This window comes from Rattus norvegicus, chromosome 4, assembly GCF_021556685.1.
Source record: "Rattus norvegicus strain SHRSP/BbbUtx chromosome 4, alternate assembly SHRSP_T2T, whole genome shotgun sequence".
Classification (NCBI taxonomy): Eukaryota; Metazoa; Chordata; class Mammalia; order Rodentia; family Muridae; genus Rattus; species Rattus norvegicus.
In genome coordinates, this window is record NC_141537.1 from 14,983,507 (window position 1) to 15,005,581 (window position 22,075).

Genomic DNA, 22,075 nt, shown 5'->3' on the forward strand with positions numbered 1-22,075 from the left:
AGGCTAGTGGGTACGTGAAACCAGGCCTATCTTCTCTCTCACTGTAGGCCTCTCCTCAGGAAGGCAGGCCTGTCTACTGCAGCACTCCTCCTCTGCTGGGACATTCAATTTTTGCAATGCAGACATAACATAGCTGTGTATTTAATAGACTGCTAAGCACTCATTCTGCTCCTGGACACTGCCCCCCTCTGCACAAGCAAATGATTACTAAGAGATAAAATAGATAAGTTTTACAAAGATTGTTAAACTGATACTTTATGAATGTCCCAACTAGATAATCTACAGAAGAGCCCCCTTCTCATCTTGTTTTCTCATTTAGCATTCAGTTTCATTACGGCATTTTCATGCACACTGTATCCTTGCTTGCTCAGTCCTGCCACCACTCTCTCATCCCCTTCCCTCGGCACGCCCTTTCTCCACAGTCTTTCTCTGCTTTCATGCCACAGGCATGCTCATTCCCCAAACAAGAGAATATGAGATGACTTTCTCATGCTCATCGACTTTCTTCCCATTTCCCTTCTACTTTTATGTTAAGTGTGTGTGTGTGTGTTTTCAAACCTAGATTACACACATTAGAGCAAATATGCCAAATTTGTCTCTCTGGGTCTAGCTTCAGGGAATACTCTCTATATTAACAATCTATTTCTAAAAACTAAAAAAACGAGGACAGATGCAGCGGTACACACCTTTCTTTAATTCTAGCACTGGGGGAAAGGGAGTTAGGCAAAGGCAGGTAGATATGAGTTCAAGGCCAGGCTGGTTCACAGGATAGCCAGGACTACACAGAGAGTCAACCAACCAACCAAAATCCTTAAAAAAAAGTATTTATAATCAACATTGAAATTTGATGTGTTCCACTCACCAAGTCCTAAGGAAGGGGGATGGTACTGAAAGAGTAACAAAACAGATCATTCTAGTTTCCTGAGGTCGATTTCCTGAAAGGTAACTGTTAACTGCAGGAAGTAACAGCTAATGTCCCTCTTAGGGACCATAAAACTCCTTTTCTTTGGTGAAGTAACCTGACCACGTGAAGTCTTTCCATCCAGCCCTTTAACATTCTGCTATCATCCAAGATCTAAGTCTTAAAGGCATGCTCTTGTCTAAAGCTTGAACTGTGTAGTAACCCATCCCCCTGCAAATTCCTTATCTTTTGAGATAAAATCAAGGTACATGCTTGGCGAAGTTTCAGAGTGCTAACTCTGAAATACAGAAACCTAGCTGGATTTGCAAGCATTTATTAACACAGCTAATGGGTTTTTCTTGGTGTAGTTTAGAGAATAGTTAAAATGAAAACCTTTAGTACTCAAACTCAATTTAAAGTCTCCAAACGGTGGGTGATTTTTATCTTCATGATCGGAAGTGGTCCAAGTTCCAGCTCTGCAGAAAACTCTCTTTTAAAGCACGGACTTTTACGACCTTAGTTAAAATAAGGCAACTTTGCACCATTTCAGTCTTTGCTGATCGGACTCTCCACAAATTTCCTCCCATTTTGAGCAACGCCAGAACCCGCTTTTCAGAACGTGAAGAGGCAAGAAGGGACCCAAGCCACCTCAAGGTAAAAAGAGAGGGCGGTACAAACAAGGCAAAGTCTTTGAGAGAACAGCAGCGCTACCTCGGTCCTCGCAGATTGGGGGCTGCCGAGCGACTGTCAGAAGACCCTCCTCGGTAACCCCTCCGTCGGCCGCTCCGAAAAGACCTCTGACCTCCAAAGAAGGTCCGCTCCGTGATCCCACCCCCGACGGCTTCTGTCCGCATCTTTGATTGGTTTGTTTAAGGATCCCTCAGTTTAGTGCGCCCAATGGGAGCTCGGCCTGGACCTAGGGACCCCGCCCCATGCCCCCGCTCCGGGGAGCGGCGGAGAGTAAATACAACAGGAGCGCAAAATGGCGGAACCGCCGAACCCAGCCCGTGGCCCCGTGGCTGTCCTCTCTGAGAAGGAGGCATTTGGCAAACTACAGCCTTCCTCGCGGGAGTCACCGGGTTCTATGTCCGCCAAGAAGGTTCGTACGGAGGAGAAGAAGGGGCCGCGGAGAGTGAACGGGGAGGGGGACAGCGGCGGGAACGGCGGGCAGCTGCAGCCGCCCGCCGCCCCGTCGCCACAGAGCTACGGCAGCCCGGCGGCGTGGAGCTTCGCGGCTCGGCCCGCCGCCTCCTCCCAGGCCACCCCTCGGGGCTGTTACGCCTTCTCCGCTAGCCCGAGCGTCTCCTCAGCCTCCGCTTCCTCGTCTCAGCCGGTGCCGCGCAAACTGCTGGTGGCTTCCTCGCTGCTGCACGCTCAGCCTCACCGCGTCCTGCTCCCGCCCGTCACTCCGCCGGCCGCCGCCAAGCCGCGCAGACCCAAGGAGAAGCGCGAGAAGGAGAAGCGGAGGCACGGCCTCGGCGGCGCCGACCGGGATGAGAACGGCGAGGCGAAGCCGCTGCCGCGAGGTGGGTGCCGCGCGGGGGAGGGGAGCGGCGGCGGCGGCGGCCGCGGGGGCCAGCACGCGGGGAGCGGGAGGCAGCGGGCCCGGGGCGGCCAGGCTGCAGCCTGCCGCGGGGCCAGAAGTAAATGGAGCCTGGAGTTTCGGTCGCCGGCTGGAGGGATGACCGAAACTCCTGGTTTGCGATGCCGGATTCGCCTTGCAGTGAACGCGCAGCAGGACGCGAAGGAGTGGGTCTAGAGGACCCCGCTCCTGGGTGGATTTGGCTAGGGAGGCAGAAGAGAACAGAACAGGTCTTTAAAGATTGCGGAAGGGATCGCGCGGGATCGCAGGAAATTCGTGTTTGCGACGCAGCTGCCAACGCCAGAAAATCCCGTCCAAAGGAAAAAAAGAAAAAAGAAAAAAGTGGGTGGTCCGGTGTATTGGCGGAAGCTGTGAGTCTCCCCAAAATCTGGGGGTCTTTCAGCTGCACGCTACCGGGGACCACAGGGACCAGACTGTTTCATCCCTATTAGGGAAATGAGGTCGTGCGCAGGGCACCAAGTGTGTGGCTTCGGAGGTGCCCACCCTCCATATTGTTAAAGTGTTTTGAGTGGTCCTGTTTTAAATACTATTACCCCTCAGAAGCTTTCTGCTATATCCCTTTTTTTCCCCTGGGGCAGTAAATGATAAAATCAGATGTTTTGACATCTCATGGCCGGATCAAGTGACCCCAGAGTGTTTCTCTGTAAAAAAATGGGGAGTTTTCCCAACTGTTTTTCAGTTTTCTTCTGTAATGTAAGCTAGTATACTTTTCGTTATTTCTTTAAAAATAAGGGGTCATTCTAGTTATCTGTGAATATGTAGAGATCTAATACAAAGTGATGGGTTGGAAAGTAGATCTTTAGGTGATCATGGGGCTACGTTGTCATTGTCACACATTGTTGTGAAGTATCTGTTCTGTTTTGGAATGCAAGTGAAATGCCAGTACCCTTGCTGATCTAATGGTATCTTAGATTTTGAAAAACCTGAATAGAAGGGTTCATCATTCACGACGTAAAAGAATGCTACATGTGACTATATAGTTTCTACATCTGAGCCAAGCCAATGGTTGGGCGGTACCCTTGTTCCCAAAGTAACAGTAACACTCTCCTAGGTTTTAGAGTGTTGCCTTAGGAATGTTTTGAGGATGAAATATAGTTCCTTCTGCTTAGGACTTCTAGGCCGTTAGTATTTTAAATCTCTGTGTTGCAGTGGTTAAATATAAGATTTAAGTTACAAGATGCTGCAGAGTCTGTCCATACGCAGTTTGGAATCATTCTTACTGGGTAAGCTGCTCTTTTTTGCTTTTCCTGGATTCTCTGCAGAAGTGAGTGTAGGTATTGCATTGTTTGAGTTTTTGAGTGGTGGCAAGAAATAAGTATTTTAAGAAGTAGTACTGGCCTAAACTATGAGATCGATATGAGATCTCTCTCTCTCTATCTATCTATCTATCTATCTATCTATCTATCTATCTATCTGACTTATAATGAGATATCTGTTAGTGGTACGTTTTTACAGTCTTAAATTAACATTTAAAACCCTTTTGGGAATGTTGAGATGGTTTAGGCATTTGCCGTGTAGCATGACCAACTGACTTTAATTTCCAGGACCCACAAGATGGAGAGAACCAACTCCCCATATGGTATCCTCTGATCTCCGTAGGTCCTCTGTGACACAAGTGTGCCCTCCAATAAATGTAGTATGGCTTACTTTAGTATAAACAGTGATCATTTTTATGTCAGGATGTGGGGAAGATATTTCCCATGAACTGTATGGGATGATTAGATGTTAACTGCTTTTGTCTTCCAGACAGGGAGGGTCTCTCTGTATAGCCCTGGTTGTCCTAGAACTCACTATGTATAATAGACCACGGTGACTTCGGAGGATATGCCTGCCTCCTGAGTGCTGAGATTAAAGGCATGGGCCACCACACCTGGCTAGATATTCACTATTTAAATACATTTATTTTTTGGACAGAAACACTTATTTTATTGAGAAAAGATGAAATCAAAGCAGATAGCTTTTCATTATTTTGGTGGACTCTAGAGTTGAGATTACTGAACTTGGGTTCTGCTTTAGAAACCTTGATAGCAAAATAACAGGATTTAGGTACGTTTGTTCTGCAGGCACAGTTCAAGTGTGCAGGTACTGATTTACAGAACAGGGTTATCTTCGTGAATGGATGGCCAGGTGATTATTGATTGAAGTATATACTTTCTAAATGACTCTCAAAGTTGCTGTCTTAGCAGGGTAACCCCTTGATTACCCATAGCTCATCGATTTAACAGACTCAGTATCAGAAATCAGGTGTAAAGACTTTTAGGAAAAGTAGATTGTAGTTTTGCATCCTAAACGCTTGCTCTTCTGTTTACATAGGGTTTTAAGGATCCTTAGAAGTGGCCGCCTTTGTGCTTTGTTTCATTTATTATGTTGTTTTGAGACAGGGTGTCCCTTTGTCGCTCTGGCTGGCCAACTCACCATGTAGACCAATCTGGCTTCAGCCTGTGGTCCTGTGTCTCAGGCTCTTCAGTGCTGGGATTACAGGTGTGAGCTCCTACGTCTGCTTAGATCTTCTTTCCATTGGCAATCAACCTAACAGAGAACATTCAGATAAAATAAACATGCATTCGAAACAACCTGAGACAACGTTCAGTCTGAAGCTTCTTTTCTTTTCTTTTTTAAAGATCTATTTATTTTGTGGATATGAGTACATTGTAGCTGTCTTCAGACACACTAGAAGAGGAATGGGATCCCATTATGTGGAGCCACCATGTGGGTGCTGGGAATTGAACTCAGGACCTCTGGAAGAGCAGTCAGTGCTCTTGACTGCTGAGCCATCTCTCCAGCCTCCCTTGTTTTCTTAACCCACCAATAAGTTAAAGGTGGGTCAGTTGCAAGCCACCTTTAAAGCAAGTGGGGATAAATGAGCAGCAGATAAAAAAACGTGCCTAGTCCAGGCACCCCGAGTACAGAGTGGATGTGGTATGCGCCTATAATCTCCAGAGCTCCTGCTGCTGAGAGCTGTAGCTGCTAAATAGAACTTTTTAGGGTTTAAATTAAAGAGTGTTGTGTAGTTCAGGCTGGCCTTGAATCAGCTGTGTTCTCCTTCTAAGAACCCTGACTGCTGAGACTGCAGACAAGGGCCACCATGCCTGACTGGATTTTTTTTCTTCTTTTGAGACAAGGTTTTCTGTGTAGACTTGTGGCCCTGGCTGTCTCAGAACTCACTCTTCAGACCAGGCTGGCCTCGAACTCATCAATCTGCTTGCCTCTGCCTGGTGTGTCCCCTGGCTTCTGACTGGGTTTTCAAAATTACAAAGTAAGCAGACGAGCTAGTACATTTTTCTATAACACCAAGTAAGGTTTGGTTTGAAAAGTGTAGAACTGGGCGTGGTGACTCATGTCTGTAGTCTGAGCACTTAACAGGGAGTCTGAGGATTTGGAGGTGTAGGCCGGCCTGAGCGATCTAGTGAGACTACTGCCTTTAAAAGAAAAGGTGCCGGGGTTGGGGATTTAGCTCAGTGGTAGAGCGCTTGCCTAGGAAGCGCAAGGCCCTGGGTTCGGTCCCCAGCTCTGAAAAAAAGAACCAAAAAAAAAAAAAAAAAAAAAAAAAGAAAAGGTGCCATATTGAAGGTATCATTTACTTCCATATATTTCAGTAATGAATATTTTCTGTGTGTATGTGTTGTGAGAGTGTGGCGTGTGTGTCATTAGTGTGTGTGGTGCATTTGCATGGTGCATTCTTTTTTTTTTTTTTTTTGGTTCTTTTTTTCAGAGCTGGGGACCAAACCCAGGGCCTTGTGCTTCCTAGGCAAGCGCTCTACCACTGAGCTAAATCCCCAACCCTGCATGGTGCATTCTTGTGGTGCATGCCTATGTAGAGGCCAGAGCAGGGTTTTGGGCTTCTATGGTTCCCTGTCTTAGTGCCTTGAGACTGGTACTCATTGAACTGTGGCCAAGGTGACAGGCCTCAGCACTCAAGGGAGCCCCCTGTCTCTGTCCCCTAATATGGGGTTACAGTACACTCAACCATGCCTGGCTTTTTATGTAGGTGCTGGGCATTTGAACTCAGGTCCTCTTGGGCGAGCAGCCTGAGGTTAGAGTGTTCATCATGATTGGCACTGCTGAGCAATAGCAGTTCACCAGTACTGAGTTTGGGATGACCGTTTGTATATTCACCCCTCCTCCCCAGGCTCTCTGTGTGCTCCAGCAGCTCACAGTACAGTTCCCATGTTGATAAGTCAGCAAGGTAAATGGCAGTGCCTCCTGCACCACCTTCCTAACTGCCTGCTGCTAAACTGCCTACCTGACTGGAGCTCGTGGACACCCGGATGTCCTCTCCTTGCTGCTGTGCTTGTTTTTCTGCATCGCATGCCTTTTAGTTGACTCTGTTTGTTTATTCTCCTAGCAGTGTGTGAGGAGTATATAGAAACTGTATGGTTTTGGATTCTACTTTTACCCCCACACTTAGGTGCTTATCTGTTGAGAGGTTTTTCTCAAGCTGTTGGCTCCGGAAAGTTTGAAGAGGGTTATTATCTGCCTTCTGAAGTTGATGTTAAAGGGAACTAATCCTTAAAAAGTTGTCTATTCTGTTTTGAGGTATTTCAGTCCTTTTTACTAGTTTTAAAATGCTTAGCTTTGAACAACAATGGAAAGGTTTAAACCCTTGTGATATTTTTTTTCTTTAAAATGGGCTCAGTGTTTTTCAGGGATGCTAATTAGTTTGTTTGCAATGCTCTGTTTCCTGTCTTGCTTTTGGTTCTTCTAACCATTTTTGTTTGTTTTGGTCTCATTTATTTGGAGGCTGTCCTCAAGTCTGCGTTATTTTTAGTAGTTCTTTCATATGTAGGAGAACATTACCAAGATTCACTGACCGCTCCTGAGCATGCATGGGCAGGGCTTAACTGACTGAGCTCATGGCTTTATCTGTTTTGATTTTTCTGGGTTAAGCACTCTAAGCTTCTTCAGACTAAGCTTCATTTTTTGTCTCCTTTGGGTGAGATGCTGGACAGGATGGTATCTTACTCACCGTGATGTTGGAGCAAAGTATCCCAGACTGTAGCCTAGGGTGCTGAGGCTAATTTCTTCACAGTTGTGGAAGCCGGAAGCATGAGATCAGTTCCCACGTGGTTGAGTTCTGGAAAGGTCACTTCCTGCCTGCAGATGTCTGCTTTCTCTGTGTGCCCACATGCCTTTCTCAGGGGCTTGGTTTTTGTGAGGCGGGGAAGGAGGCACTGGCTTCTTTTCTTCCTAGAAGGCCTCAGGCTCACTTGGTTATGACTCTTCCCTCACAGATGGCCAGTCTCTAGATCCAGTCAGCTGGAAGGAACACCTCTCAGAGGTAAGTTTAGGTGGTAGGGTCCCAGTGATGAGTGCGAGAGGGAAGCTGCAGCTCAGGCTAGTTGTTTGAGAATTCACCGGTTTCCGTTTTCATTCTCCACCGTTGTCTCGGGAGTGCCTGAGCCTGCAGCCTTTCTGGTTGCAAGTTTGTTAGGGAGTTTGCACCTGTGCATGTGGCCTTCTTCTGCTGCTGCCTTCATGTCCATCATATGGATGGTAGAGAAGAGTATCCTTACCAAGCTGGGGTAGACGTCAGTGGTGGAGTGCTTGCCTGGTGTGGACAAAAGCTCCAGGTTCAAACCTAGTACTGAAAACAAGCCTGCCATCATTTCTCGGTTCTCCTATGCCAAAGCGTCCACCTTTGTTTTATGCCCTATATTCTAGGTTACAGTTACTGTCGTCTGCACCACAGGTGGTCTGCATGCTTCTCCTTTTTCCTTTCTATTGTCTAAGTGTATTTTTAGAGGAGATACTGAATTTTAGCCTTATTTTGATTTGTTCTTTTTTGTATATACCATTGGTCAAGTATTTAATTCTTTTTGAGTCTATGCACACATATTTTTAAATGATCGTGGGGAATTTTGTACAAGTATGTTCTGTGACGTTATGCTCATCATCCTCCCTTGTCCTTTGTTAGTCCCTTCCCTTAGATAGTTTTACTTTTACTTTTATGTCACATATACGTTTACAGTTTTAGCTATATAAGCCACATGTATATGCTATTTGTCTTTTTAAGACTCGCTTAATTCACTTACTGTAGCTCTACTTGCCTTCGTTTTTCTGAAAACCATGACGGCTTCTTGATGGCTGAGAGTCCATCCGCATTTGTGACGTGGGGATGTTCTCTTTTCACAGGCTGCTCACGGGAAGGATGTGAGCCTGACCTTTTGTAGACCTTGTTTATGAAAATGTAGAGGTTACTTATTTATTTAGTATGTGTGGGTGTTTTGTCTGCATGTATGTCTGAACCAGGTGTGTGCCTGGTATCCCCAGAAGCCAGAAGAGGTCATAGATTCTGGGACTGGAATTACAGACAGTGGGAGCCACCAACTAGGTCCTCTGAAAAACCAGCAGTGCCCTTAACCACTGAGCTCAACATCTTAACATTGTCACTGCAGCTCCACTCCTGTTTGTTGGTTTTCATTGAAGATATTCTTAAGGAATGAGATTTGTCTGTGTAATATATTGAAGTCTTTCAGGGTCACCAAATGCACTGGTTGTTGTGACGTCCTGGTGTCCGTAGCACTGATAGACCTGCGCTCCTGGTGTCTGGAAGTCCCATGTGTGCATTAGTATAAACATTGTCACGGTCTAGCTTTTGTTTAAAAAATTAAAAAAGTATTTGTTCATTTTTGTATATGTTTTTGGAGGTGTGTGCTTGTGCCACAATGTGTGTGTGTGTGTGCAGGTCAGAGGGCAGCTTTCAGGAAGGAGCCTGTGTTCCATTCACTGTGTAGGTCCCAGGGTTTGAGCTTTGTTGGAAAGCGTCTTTACCTGCTGGGCCACCGTGACACCCTATACTAGCTTTCTGAGAGAATGTTTCAGAGGCTTTAAGTTGATTGATTTAAGTTAATTGATTCTCAGTTTTATCCCTTTCACATAATAGATGAACTGCTTAAAATAGTATATTAAAAATAAATGTTGGGGCTGGGGATTTAGCTCAGTGGTAGAGCGCTTACCTAGGAAGCGCAAGGCCCTGGGTTCGGTCCCCAGCTCCGAAAAAAAGAACCAAAAAAAAAAAATGTTCTTTGTTAATAAAAATAAGTAATTATGGAAATATATCTTTCAGAATCTTGTGTAGTAGAGAAGATAACAATGTGTTTCTTACCCACTAAACTACTTTGTAATTCCAGCCACTTCATTTTCAAGTATATGCTGGTCCTTATGGCACATATTTTATGTTCTTGAACTATAGATTTAAAAAATATTTAAGATTTTATAATGAAAAATTAATACAGAAGAAAACTATATTCTGGGTATAATCATGCCTGCTAGTGTTTCAGTTGTGCTGTATTTAATTCAGACCTCTTCCCATTGCTTTGTCTTGTGGAACAATATTCTGGGAAGCAGTTGTGCTAGACTTGTTTTCTTGTGAATTACTGGTGAATATTGTATCTTAAAGGTACCAAATATACCCAGACATGGTGGCACATGTCTTTAATTCTATTACAAGGGGAGGCAGAGGCAGGTAGATCTCTGAGTTTGAGGCCAGCCTAGTCTATAGAGTGACCAGCCTGGTCTACAGAGTGAGTTCCAGGACTACCGGGGCTACACAGAGAAACCCTGTCTCAAAAAACCACAAAACAAAAGTAATAATATTGACTCCTACTCACTCTTCCTGTCTGAAAATAATGAAGACCCGAGAAGGAGTGAATGCTGTCAGGTAAGTTTGTGATGGATCGTGATTGATGATGCACTGTGTCCTCAGTTACCACTGGAGCTACAATATGAATCTTGAGAAGAGAATGACAGTCACCCAGGAACCAACATTTAGGGAACTGTAGTCAGCATTTTACCTGTAGCTTTGCCTTTTATAACTTTTTAAATGCAGTTAGATATTAATCTTTTATAGATAGTGGGTAGAGGTCTATAAAATGTAACCATGAAATGAGTATTCTAGGAAAATAACCATGAAATGAATATATGTCTAGGTTTCAGACTTGAAGCTCTAAACTACTAAGGAAGTTGTATTAATTTTGTTTTAGATCTTAAACCAGACCCACTGTTGGTTTGTGAGATTATTTGCCCGTCAGGAGATTGGGCTTTGGAAAACCCATGGGTTTAGGTAAATGGCAATGATGGAGAGACTTTGGGGATGAGGATGGGGTTGGGTGGGGGTGAGAATGGGGATGGGGATGATTGAAAAGGAGTAAGGGGGGCCAAGGGATGGCTCTGTGGTTAAGAGCACTAGATACTCTTGAAGAGGACTTAAGTTCCATTCCCAGCACTCACACTGTGAAGCTTATAACTTCTTGTGACTCCAGTTTCAGGAGATCCAATGCCCCTTCTGGCACCCCTGTTCCCCAGTATGCACACATACATTTATGCAAAAAAAAAGAGGAAAATTAATGTGTATGGAATATTCAGTGGTCTGTGAGTAAAGCTGCTTGGATAAGATTGATGGTTTACAAGTGTTTGTTATTTATTTTGAATGTGTGTGTGCATGGGGTTGGGGGTTGTGCCGTGGTGTGTGTGTGTAGAGATCGGGAACAACTTCCTGTAGTCAGTTCTCTTCCAGCATTCGGTACTGGGACTGCACTAAGGTTGATGGGCTTGGTAGCAAGTGCCTTACCCCTTGTGTACCTTTCTCTTACTGTGATAAATAGAGCACCATGACCGGGGTAACTTATGGGGAAAAAGAGTTTAACCTGTGGTCTGGAGGGATAGAGTCCATTCCTGCAGGAAAGCAGGGCAGCAGGTGGCAGGCCTGGCTGCAAGAGCAGGCAGCTGAGCACACTCATCTAGGACCACAGCACAGAACAGAGAGCCGGAAGTGGAGCAAGGCTGTGAACTCTCACACTTCCCCCAGTGACCTATTTCCTCTGGCAGTGTTGCACACCTCCCCAACAGTGCCCACGCAGTGCCACCAACTGGGACCCAGCCTAATGGAGCTGCTTCTCATTCATACCACATGCTTAACTATCTCACTAGCCCCGAGGGGGACACTTTTGTGCTCAGTGGGAAGATAGGGTGGCAGTGTGGTAGGTGAAAGTCTCGCACTCTCTTTTTGCCAGTATAAGGAGTTTACTTCATTTTCTGGGCATTAACAAGGTGGATTTTTGTTGTTTTTGAGAATATATTTGGATTGATAATTTAGGAAAAATGAATTGGTAAAACCTGTGATGGACTGGGTGAAAGTGTAGGAGAGATATTGACAGTACTGAAGACCAGTTAGTTGTAGGTGCTACCAACACAAGCCACAGCCACCAGAGCTTGTCTTCAGTGCTGCCCTTAGGGCTGTGTGAAGAGCTCACCTCACTGCTTAGCACAGCTTAGCTTTGCTGGCGTGATCTCCCATCTACAGCCAGAGCTACAGCTACTGCCATAGCCCTGTGCCCGTGCTGCTGGTCTCCACGACACCCTTATGCCCAGGAACCTGGACTTACCCTTTGGTGATGTGCACACCCCTAGCTGGGGGCAGCAAAGAGGAAGAGTCACTGAAGTGTCAGTACCAGGCTGGCAGTCGTCTGGGTGTGGCTTTGGCTCTTGTCTTCTCAGACACCCTTGTTGTGGGCAGTTTGCCAATCAATGGCTATCAGACACATGGAAAAGGACTGGATTCCCAGCTGGGGACAGCTGCCCAGTGTCATCCGAGTGCCTGTGGGAATAGTCCTGCCAAAGAGCGTAAGCTTGAGTGTCCCTGGTGTCACGTTAGGTTCCCAGACTGGTTCAAGACACCCAGCAGCTTCATCTTGATTCTAGAGGGGCCTGGACTGTGGCTAAAACCTTTGAATTCATCATGGAAAAAGGGCCCTACAAGAGAAGTGGTGTCTACCAGTGGGGATCAGAAGAGCATCCTGCAACCCCTGGAAGTGGAGTTTCAGAGTTGTGAGCTATGACTATAGAGTATAGAGAACTGAACCCCGTCCTCTGAGAGCTTCAGTGAGGAGAACATGATTGATGTTAGTTGCTGCAAGCTCAAATTCACCATCTTTTGGCAGGGGTGCCATTAGGGACACTTAATTTGCTGGAACCAGAGTGTATATTCCTGCAGAATAAAACCCTCCTACCAGTGTTGCCATAGAGGTCAGCAGCTGTCTGGTTCCTGTCAATCCTGAAGCATATCATATATTAAGAACTTTTGAACACTCTTAAAGCGATCATCGGGGGCCACGTTTTCTTCAAGCAGAGGGTCTCTTCAAAATTTCATTATCTGGTGGGCTTGGTGCCACATGCCTTTACTCCCAGGTCTTGAGGCAGAGGCAGAGGCACAGGCACAGGCACAGGCACAAAGGTACAGAGGCTCGGTGAGGTGGTGGAGAGGAGGCAGAGAGGAGGCAGAGAGGCCTCTCTGAGTTCCAGGCCAGCCAAGGCTATGTATTCAGACCCTGTCTTCTTGTTCTTGTTGTTGTTTGAAACAGGGTCTTATTATGTAGCTTCAGATGGCCTGGAACTTACTATGTAGACCAGGCTGACCTGGAATTCACAGAGGTCCATCTGCCATTGTCTCCTGAGTGCTGGGGTTAAAGGCGTGTACCATTATGCCGAGTTGAAGGACTTTCTTTAAAAATAAAAATCAGCATTCTTTAGGCATTCTTCCTGCCATCCTTACAAGAAATCCAGAGCTATCCATGGGCGTAAGAGTAGTTCCTCCTATTCCAGGGCAACCAATCAGTCTTTCTGGAGCTGCCCTTTCAGATGCTTAAAGGAGGGGAGACATTGTTACCACAGACAATGCCCACTACAGGAACATTCACAACTTATTGCAGAATCTGGGGCCCTGAAGGTTGCTTTCTAGGCTCAGGGAAGAGACTCAGCTCCAAGTCCCCTGCTACTCTTGCCTACTTACCAATCGGGTGTGGGCTCTTCAGACAACGTACAGGGGCATTGCTGACTTGTGTCAGCAGTTCTGAGCGAGTTGCAGTAGCATACATCTGCAAGCACTTGGGAAGGAGAGATAAAATGATCAAGAGTTCAGGCCAACCTGGGCCACATGAGAGCCTGTCAAAAGGAAACAAGAAAGGGAAGACAGACATACAATTAAGAAAAAAGCTTGGGCTGGGGAGATGGCTCAGTGGTTAAGAGCACTGACTGCTCTTCCAGAGGTCCTGAGTTCAGTTCTCAGCAACCACATGGTGACTCACAGCCATCAGTAATAGGATCCAATACCCTCTTCTGGTGTGTCTGAAGACAGCTATAGTGTACTCATATATATTAAATAAAAAAATCTTTTAAAAAAAAGGAGGGGGGAAAGCCCACTCTCTTGTATGTGAGAGACAGAGAGAGAGAGAAAGAGAGAGAGAGAGAGAGAGACAGACAGACAGACACACACACACACACACACACAGAGTATTGTGCATGAGAGCAAGTGTTAAGCAAACATTGGAGGTAGAAGATAATTTTCGAGAGTTGGTTTTCTTCTACCATGGGTTCAGGAGAATAAGTCAAGTTGTTAGGCCTGTGCAGACTAGCCGTTTTACCCCCCAAGAGAAGATAAGTATGTGTAGTTTATTTTCTGGGGACAGGTTCTCTGTCCCTGTCTCTCTGTCTCTCCTCTGTCTTGGTCTGTCTGTCTGTTTCCCTCCCCTCCACCCCTTCTGCTGTGAGTGTGTGCGAGCGTGCATGCATGTTTCCATTGACCTTTGTTGCTGTTACAAGAGAAGAAACAGCAAAGTCCCGAGTTCCATATTCATTGTGACACAAGAAGAGTGGGCAGTGTTACTTACAGAGCTAAGAGCAGGGCCGCTGCAGGCTCCAGGCCGCCCTGTCATGTGATGCTCTTCTCCAAGGGTGTGTGATGAGGCTACATGCTGAGGTGGTGGTGTTGGTGTGGGTGTCAGTCCTAGCTAGATAAATCTTCAGGAAGTCTTTGAAGATGTCCTTCCTACACCAGGCACCAGGTCCCCATCCATCTGTAGGACTGTTTTGAGTGGGGTGGAGCCTGCTTGTTCTGAATGATAAAATACTGTAGAGAGAAAATAAGACTCTTGCTATTTTTGAATGTTTGCCTTTGTTTGTGTGTTTCAGTTTTTAAATAAACTATTTTTTTTTTAAAGACATAGTCTCACTATATAACCCTGACAGGCCTAGAACTTGCTATGTAGGCCAGGCTGGCCTTGAACTCACAGAGTTCTGTCTGATTTTCTCTCTTGAATGGTATTAAACTTGTGCACTACCATGCTAGACTTAAAAAACCAGTTATTATATTCTTCCATTTTCTTGTATTTGTGTGTAGGACAGAGGAGTCTTTCTCACCACACAGCACTCAGATACTGAATTCAGGTCATCAGGCTTGGGGACAGGCATAGTAACCTGCTGAGACATCTTCCCTGGCCCAAAACATTTGGTCAAAACCAAAAAATTCTAGTTGTAGTTTGATTCTTTCATTTATGTTGTCGTCATTAATCAGAAACAACTGTGTTAGTTATCGTTTGCCTTGTAAAGTAGACCTTAAATACAGGAGTTACTTGATCAATCACAATTAATAAAACAACCTTTTAGTCTATTTAAGATTAAATGATCAGTCATTCTATAACCTGTATATAACATACAATGTCTTACTATTTCTTGTCTTAGTTTTCTAGAATATTGAGAACAGAAATAGGATTTTTATTTAGAGACAAACTTGTTGGGGCTGGAGAGATAGCTCAGCAGTTAAAAGCAGTGAACCCACACAGCAGCTCACAACAGGTAACTCCAGGTCTAGGGGATTGACTCCTCTTCTGGCCTCAGAACCTAAAATAAAATAAAATAAAATAAAATAAAATAAAATAAAATACAACTTTCCTATTCAGTCCTTTGTTCCTGTGGCTGTTGTTTCTGTGCTGTGTTATGTGGTGCCTTCCTAATAAAATTCTATCAGGCCAGGCAGTAGTGGTGCATGTCTTGGGAGGTAGAGGCAGGTGGATTCTTGTGAGTTTGAGGCCAGACTGGTTTACAGAGAGAGTTCCAATACAGCTGGGACTACATAGAGAAACCGTCTAAAAAAACCAAACAATTCTGCAGTCAAAACTTCATGATAGTAGCTGTATTTGTTAGTTAGCTAACTTTTAATTAGTATCAAGTGTAGTGTTGGAATAGGAAATATAGCATATGCTGTCTTTAATCCTCATAAAAATTAAAAGACAAATGCCATTATCTTTTATAGAGGAGGCTGAAAAGGTACAACAGTTAAGTAACTTGCTTGTGTCTGATGACCACTTACTTGTCAGACCTGAATTTGAATTTGAATATGTTGAACTCTGAAGTCTGGGCTGCTTCCACTCCGTTATAGTACACTGAAGACCTCTTAGTCCTAGCATCTGTACCTGCCCTAGTTTCAAAAGTTTGCTTTTCCCTCACTGTTTTGCTTTGTTTTTATATTTATTTATTTGTTTATTTTCTTATGTGTGTGTCTTAGGGTTTCTGTTTCATTAAAACACCCTGACCAGAAGCAACATGAGGAAGGAGATGGTTTATTTCAGCTTATAGTTCACCATATAGTCATCATTGAAAGAAGATAGGGCAGGACCTCAAGGCAGAAGCTGTGGAGGAGTGCTGCTTATTCCTCATGGCTTCTAGCCAGGGACTACCTGCCCAGGTGTCCTGTCATCTACAACGGCTGGGCCCTCCCATATCAATCTCTTATTTTAAGAAAATGTCCACAGGTTGCCTACAGGCTAAACTTATGGAGACATTTTCTCAATTCAGATACCTTTTCCCAGATATGTATAGATTTATGTCAGGCTAACAAAACCCAAATTCTGTGTGAGTGCTTACAGGTGAGTATGTACAGCATGTTGGTGCTTGTGGCTACCAGAGTGGGGATTGGATCGCCTGGAATGGCAGTTAGAAATGGTCTGCTCCATGTTTGTTCCTTGTGGATCCTGGGAACTAAACCTTGGCCCCCTGCAAGAGCATCAAGTGGTCTGAACTTCTGCTTCATCCCTCTGGCACCAGCTCTCCTGCCCTCAGATACTAAGTGAAAAGAGAACTTGGAGTACTACAACAGTGTAAGTTGTCGTTGCTCCATGAGTAATTATGCTACATTCCCTCATTTATCAAGAGGGAAGCACCATCAGTTTACAGCTCTCAAGTGATTACAGCATCCCTTGAATGGAGCTAGACGCTTCAGTCTCTGCGTGTGCACCCCCACCCCATGCCCTGTCCCCAAGGTTTCTCTGTGTAACCCTGGCTGTTTGGAACTTGCTCTGTATAGACCAGACTGGCTTTGAACCTGGGACAAAAGGCTAACAGTGGTACCTGTTGGAAAGGCCTACCCTCCGCCCCCGCAGTCAGGCACCAGGCCATGTAGGCATGGGGAGATCAATCTCCCCATACGGGCCACCAATGTTAGGACCAATGTTGGGGTTTAAATCTCGTCTTGCACCGGGATAAAGCACACCAAGCCAACATGGTGTTGGCTCTTCCCAAGCAGGGAAGAGAAGAGAACAAAGAGAAAGAGGAGGGGGCAAGCAGCCCCTTATATAGTGTCAGGCACAGCTGGCTATTGCTAGGCAACTGTGGGGCGGAGCGAACCTGGCTGTTCTCGGGTAGCTGTGGGGTGGAGCTTAGACAGAATACCAACATCTATGAGAACATATTAAAGTGGACACTGGCTGCCAGGTTTCCCAGCATCCCTCAGTTCCTACCTGTTACAGGGTCATCTTGGTGAGCATATCCCATCTCTGCCCTGAACTACTCTGCTTCCTATGTAACCCAGCCACTTGATTGTGCTGGCCCTGGCTACCTTTTGTCATCTTGGCTCCTGGCTCCCCCCAGTCCCCTCCCCCTCTCACATGGCCCAGCTCAGCCTGCTGGTCATGTGCACTCTATTTTCCCAGCTAGCTCTACCTCTGCTTATAGCTGTGTTCTCCCTCTTATGTACAGTTAATCATCTCCCACACGCCTAGGTGCGTCCTGTCCTTTTATTTCTTTCTTTTTTTTTTTTTTAATTCAAGCACATAGACATGAAAGAAGAACAAGGGAGGGAGAGATCAAATTATAACAGGAGGAAGATAAGATCATTTCCAATTGGTAGAGATCAAGAAATTCTTGCAAAAGGAGTGTCTGATTTTGGCAGGTGGAGATGGGTTGAGCAAAGGCATTCTAAGTATAATTACAGAAATGTTGAGCTATCACATTTGACTGAGGAATCAGCCTGGGATGACACTGGTGGGCAGTGGAAGGAAAGGCATTTGTATGTGTGTATTGACTACAGACATTCTTGAGTGGCATGCTAGTGCACGAGAACTAAAAATGCAGAGAAAACAGTGAGTTTCTAAGGGAGCCGGGCCTCATCTGGAAGGACAGCCTTCCCTTTGCTTGCCTTTTCCATGCCATGTAAGCAAACCTCTGCCCAGTCTACCGTCCTCCTTTCCTTCCCGTCTTCTCTAACAGCCCGCTGCCATCCTAAGGCTGCTCTGAGCTGGGTGAGACACACGTGGAGGGATAGTGGGAAGAAAATGACAGCCATTCTCTACTGACAGTCTTTCAAAGAGTGTAAGGAAGAATAAAGAAATTTCTGGAAGTCTCCTACTTATCATGGCCCCGCCCTCCCTGCTAGTCTGTGAGACATAGCTAGACCCTATTTTCCCAAGCCTGGACCTATTAAACTGTCTCCTTCACCAATCCCTAGAGTGGGATCTCTGGGGCCTGCTAACACCAATGGCATTTTTTTAATTTAGGTAGACAGAAGCAAGTTGGATTTGTTTGATTTGTTTTAAGCAATAGAGAGTGATATGTCTATTTTGATGAGGTTTAATGTGTTGCCTCCTTGAGACACTCATAGTTTCAGCTTTTTAAAAATTAATAAGCAGACTTATTAAAAGGCTTTTGTTAGGTTATTTTCATACATCCAATTTTGTTGCTTCTCCCCCTTGATGCCTCCTTTTCCCACACTAACTATCCTCTGCCTTCATGCCATATGCACTTTTACCGTTGTTCTTCCCTTCACACTTTTCCAAGAAAGAGAATGAAAGATGACAAGTTGGTTATAAGTATTTCTTAAGGAGTGAAAGTGGGGGCTGGAGAGGTAGCTCAGCCATTAAAGGATAGGCTCACGCCAAAAAATATAAGGAGTGAAGGTGGGCGTTTGGCAGAGACTGGTTCGGCAGATCCGGAGATTCACTTACTTCGCGATAATCATGTAAGTTGCAGGATACATAGGAAAGATACCTAAGACAGACTCTAGAGGGACGCCCAGGTTTGGATGACAGGAGTGTGAGAATTAGGTTGGTATATGACAATATCACTGAAATACAGCAAGAAAATTTGATGGAGAGGCCAATGTTTAGCAGAGGTCCTCTGAAGAAGGGCCGACCTGCTGGGGGTCGGTAACTTTCTTAGTTATGTGCCAGGGAGAGGCTGTGAGAGATCATCTGCTCCTAGAGTTCTTTCTTCAGGACCCTTCGTCTCCTTCATTGTCTACTTTTTCGTTAATCTTGTTTCCATTCTGCATATCCACTATTTATTTTGCTTCTTCATTTTCTTTTCCTTCTGTTTCCGGCTTGCTCTCTGATCTATTTCCAGCAATGTATTATTCTTGGCTGGATGTGGGAGGGATAGGGAGATTTCTGTGTGGTTGCTCAGATCAGTTGATTTCATAAACTTCATTATGATGGTCTTGACTTAAGGCTTATATCCAGGATAGTTAAAACTGATAATGTGAAGCCTATTTGACTTTTTGCTTCAAAAATGTATAATAGCTAAAATTTATAAATTCTAATGAACCTTTTAGTTTTTCCTTTCACATCTATGTATTTTACTTTATGTGTATGAATATTTTCCCTGCATGCGCGCGCATGTGCGTACACACACACACACACACACACACACACACACACACACACAACATGTTTGTGGGGTCCTCTGGAACTGGGGTTACAGACTGTTGTGAGCTACCATGTGGGTACTGGGAATTTGAGCTTTGGTCCTTTGAAAGAGCAGTAAATTCTTATTGTTGAGCTGTTTCTTCAACTAGTGAACCTGTTAAAAGAACTCCCTTTTTACTAATTGTATGGGTCATGGCATGGAATAATATTGAAGCTGTTATCCTCCTGTCTCCACATCCTCAGTGCTGGAATTACAGATTGGAGATTCCATATGTGGTTTACTGATTGATACAGGGCTTTGGTGTTTTGGGGAAGTGCTTTATCAGTTGAGCTGTGTCCCCAGCCCCCGTGTTCCTGTGTGGAACAACTTCAGTGGAGTTGTTCTCACTGTCCACCTTTCTGAGGGTCAGTGTGGTCAGGTGTTTACTGGTAAGCCACTTGGTGGCCCTCACTTTTTTTTTTTTTAACTTTTTATTTTTGTGGGACAGATTTTCTCATTGGATCCTAAGGCTTGCCAATTTTTCTAGAATGGCTGTCAGTCGATCTCTAGACTTTTCTAGAATGCTGTGTTGTTGAAGTCATGTAGTATGTGGTATTTTACACTTTTTTCTTTCAGTTAGAAATACTCATGTTAGCTGTGTCTTTGCATGGCTTGGTGGTTCCTGTCTTTTAGGGCTATCATGCTGTTTGGAGTTTACATCCATCTACTGAGGACTATCTTGGTTGCTTCCTTCTGTTTTTGGATAATTATGAGTGATCGTGGTATAACTATTTATGTACGTGTTGTGTGAAACTGTTAGCTCTTTTGGATAAAAACAGCAGTGAATTTATTGACTCTTATAGAAGCGTGTGTAACACAGTAAGAAAACAGTCCTCCGGGGTAGTATTTGCTTTCCCATGGCGGTGGATGAGAACGCCTGTTGCACGTGCTCACTAGATTTAGTCACGCAGTGACATGCTGTGGTTTGCGCACCTTTGCGTGCAAGCTTCTTTGTCTTCTGTACAGTTTCTATGAGGAAGTCTTTGACCCATTTTAAAATCTGGCATGTTTGGGGGAATTAGAAGCATCTACACTGACGAATAGTAGTTAATCAGATGTACTTCCCTTCTGTGGCTTGCTTTCTGTTCCTTGGTAGTTCTTCTGTTAGAGGATGTTGATGAATGGAGCCTATCAGTTCTTTTCCCTGGCATGCTCTCCCCAGCCCTACACATACACCACGTAGGTCCTCTAGGCTGCCTTCTCAGGAGGTCCTCCTTTGTTTTGGATGTGACCATCCAGTTGTAGTGCTATTTGTTGAAAAGATTCTTTTTCCTCCATTGTCAAAATGAGCTTCTTGTAAGGTGGGCTTGTTTCTGAGCACCCAGTTTCATTCTCTGATCTTTATTGTTGTTGTTGTAATAACTGTCTTCATACCTTTTATCACTTTCTAAGTAAAACTGTACTGTGTTTGACTTTTCTTTTTCTTTTTTCTTTTTTTCTTTTTTTTTTTTTTTTTTTGTTCTTTTTTTCGGAGCTGGGGACCGAACCCAGGGCCTTGCGCTTCCTAGGCAAGTGCTCTACCACTGAGCTAAATCCCCAACCCCGTGTTTGACTTTTCAAACTGTGTGTTCTTATAGTAGAAAATTCTTACTGTCTTTCTGAGAGTCATAATGAGAGACAAGTTAGAGAGTTTATTCTAAGCTTTAGGTTAGACTGTGAAGGATAAAACTGTACTTTCTTGGAGTCGTGTTCTCACTATGTAGCCCTGGCTGTCCTGCAACTCACTGTGTAGGCCAGGCCAGCCTCAAACTCATAGAGATCTGCTGGCATCTGGCATTTGCCTTCCGTGTGCTGGGATTAAAGGCATGAGCCACTACAAACCAGCTAAATTGTTGGCCATGAAAATAAGTGAATCTAAACTGGTAAACAGCCCGTCTTTTCGGGAACAGTGTGTTAAACCAACAGTGCCAAGGCCCTGTTTCCGTTATGATCCCTTTCTTGTGAAGAGATGGGAATGACAATATGGAAAGTTAAAACTGAGACTGGGGGTCTGAAAGCGTGTTAGTTATCAGTCAAGCTTGCATGCTATCATGGCTTTACAGGTTACAGTCACGTGTGGTTTACAGGAGGCAGTTAAGATTGGGTTGTCAGCTCTCAGTGCTGCTGAGACAACCCAGCAGGTTACGGCACTTGTTGCACAAGCTTAATGGCCTGAGTTTACTCTCAGAATTCCTGACCTCCACATGCATGCTGTGGTATGTACCCCACTCCCCATCTCCCACCCCACCCCCCCAGACAGGGAGAGGTATAAATGTAAAATATTTCAGCAATTTAAAAACACCATGTTGAAATGATGTTTTAGATATATTGGGTTAAATAAAATGTTACTAAAAGTAATTTCACCTATTACTATTCTTTTAATGTAGCTGCTAAAAATGCAAATTCGCAGATGGCATTGTATTTCTGTTGGAGTTCTCCTTGAGATCATCATCTAGTTATCAGGATTATAGCCTGGGTTAGGGTAACACTAAAAGAAAGTAAAGAGATGTTTGTAAGGGATTCTTCAGTGTTCATATACATTGCAAACGCCCCATTTTACAAGGCTGTGGGCTTCCGTTATTGCTTTGTAATAACAACAAGCTTTTGAAGGCACGGACAGTATTGCTGTGTTTTCATTTTGCATATACTTACCCTTGGCTGGAGTCATAGGATTGAGTGAACAAACAAGCATAAGATAGTATGCATTTCATAAAACCGTTGGGGTTTTTAGGATATAAATCAATGGGTTTGTTTGTTTGTTTTTTTGATTTTCAAGATAGGGGTTTTCTGTGTAGCCCCAGCCA

The 22,075-nt window shown here is 44.6% G+C and overlaps 1 protein-coding gene and 1 long non-coding RNA gene across 5 annotated transcripts in view; one reads left to right on the top strand and one right to left on the bottom strand.

Moving 5' to 3' along the window:
* Positions 1-674: 674 nt before the first annotated feature.
* Aptr (Alu-mediated CDKN1A/p21 transcriptional regulator) lies at positions 675-1,978 on the bottom strand. Its single transcript, NR_130137.1, is given in 1 exon segment — positions 675-1,978. It is a non-coding gene; the product is annotated as an Alu-mediated CDKN1A/p21 transcriptional regulator (long non-coding RNA).
* Positions 1,431-22,075, top strand: part of Rsbn1l (round spermatid basic protein 1-like) — a 64,498-nt gene continuing 43,853 nt past the window's right edge. For 3 of the 4 annotated variants that reach the window (XM_087657148.1, XM_087657149.1, XM_087657150.1), the window contains exon 1: positions 1,857-2,427. In XM_087657148.1, the coding sequence (XP_087513274.1) occupies positions 1,884-2,427 (544 nt within the window). In that variant the 5' untranslated portion in view covers positions 1,857-1,883. 4 annotated transcript variants of the gene reach the window in all.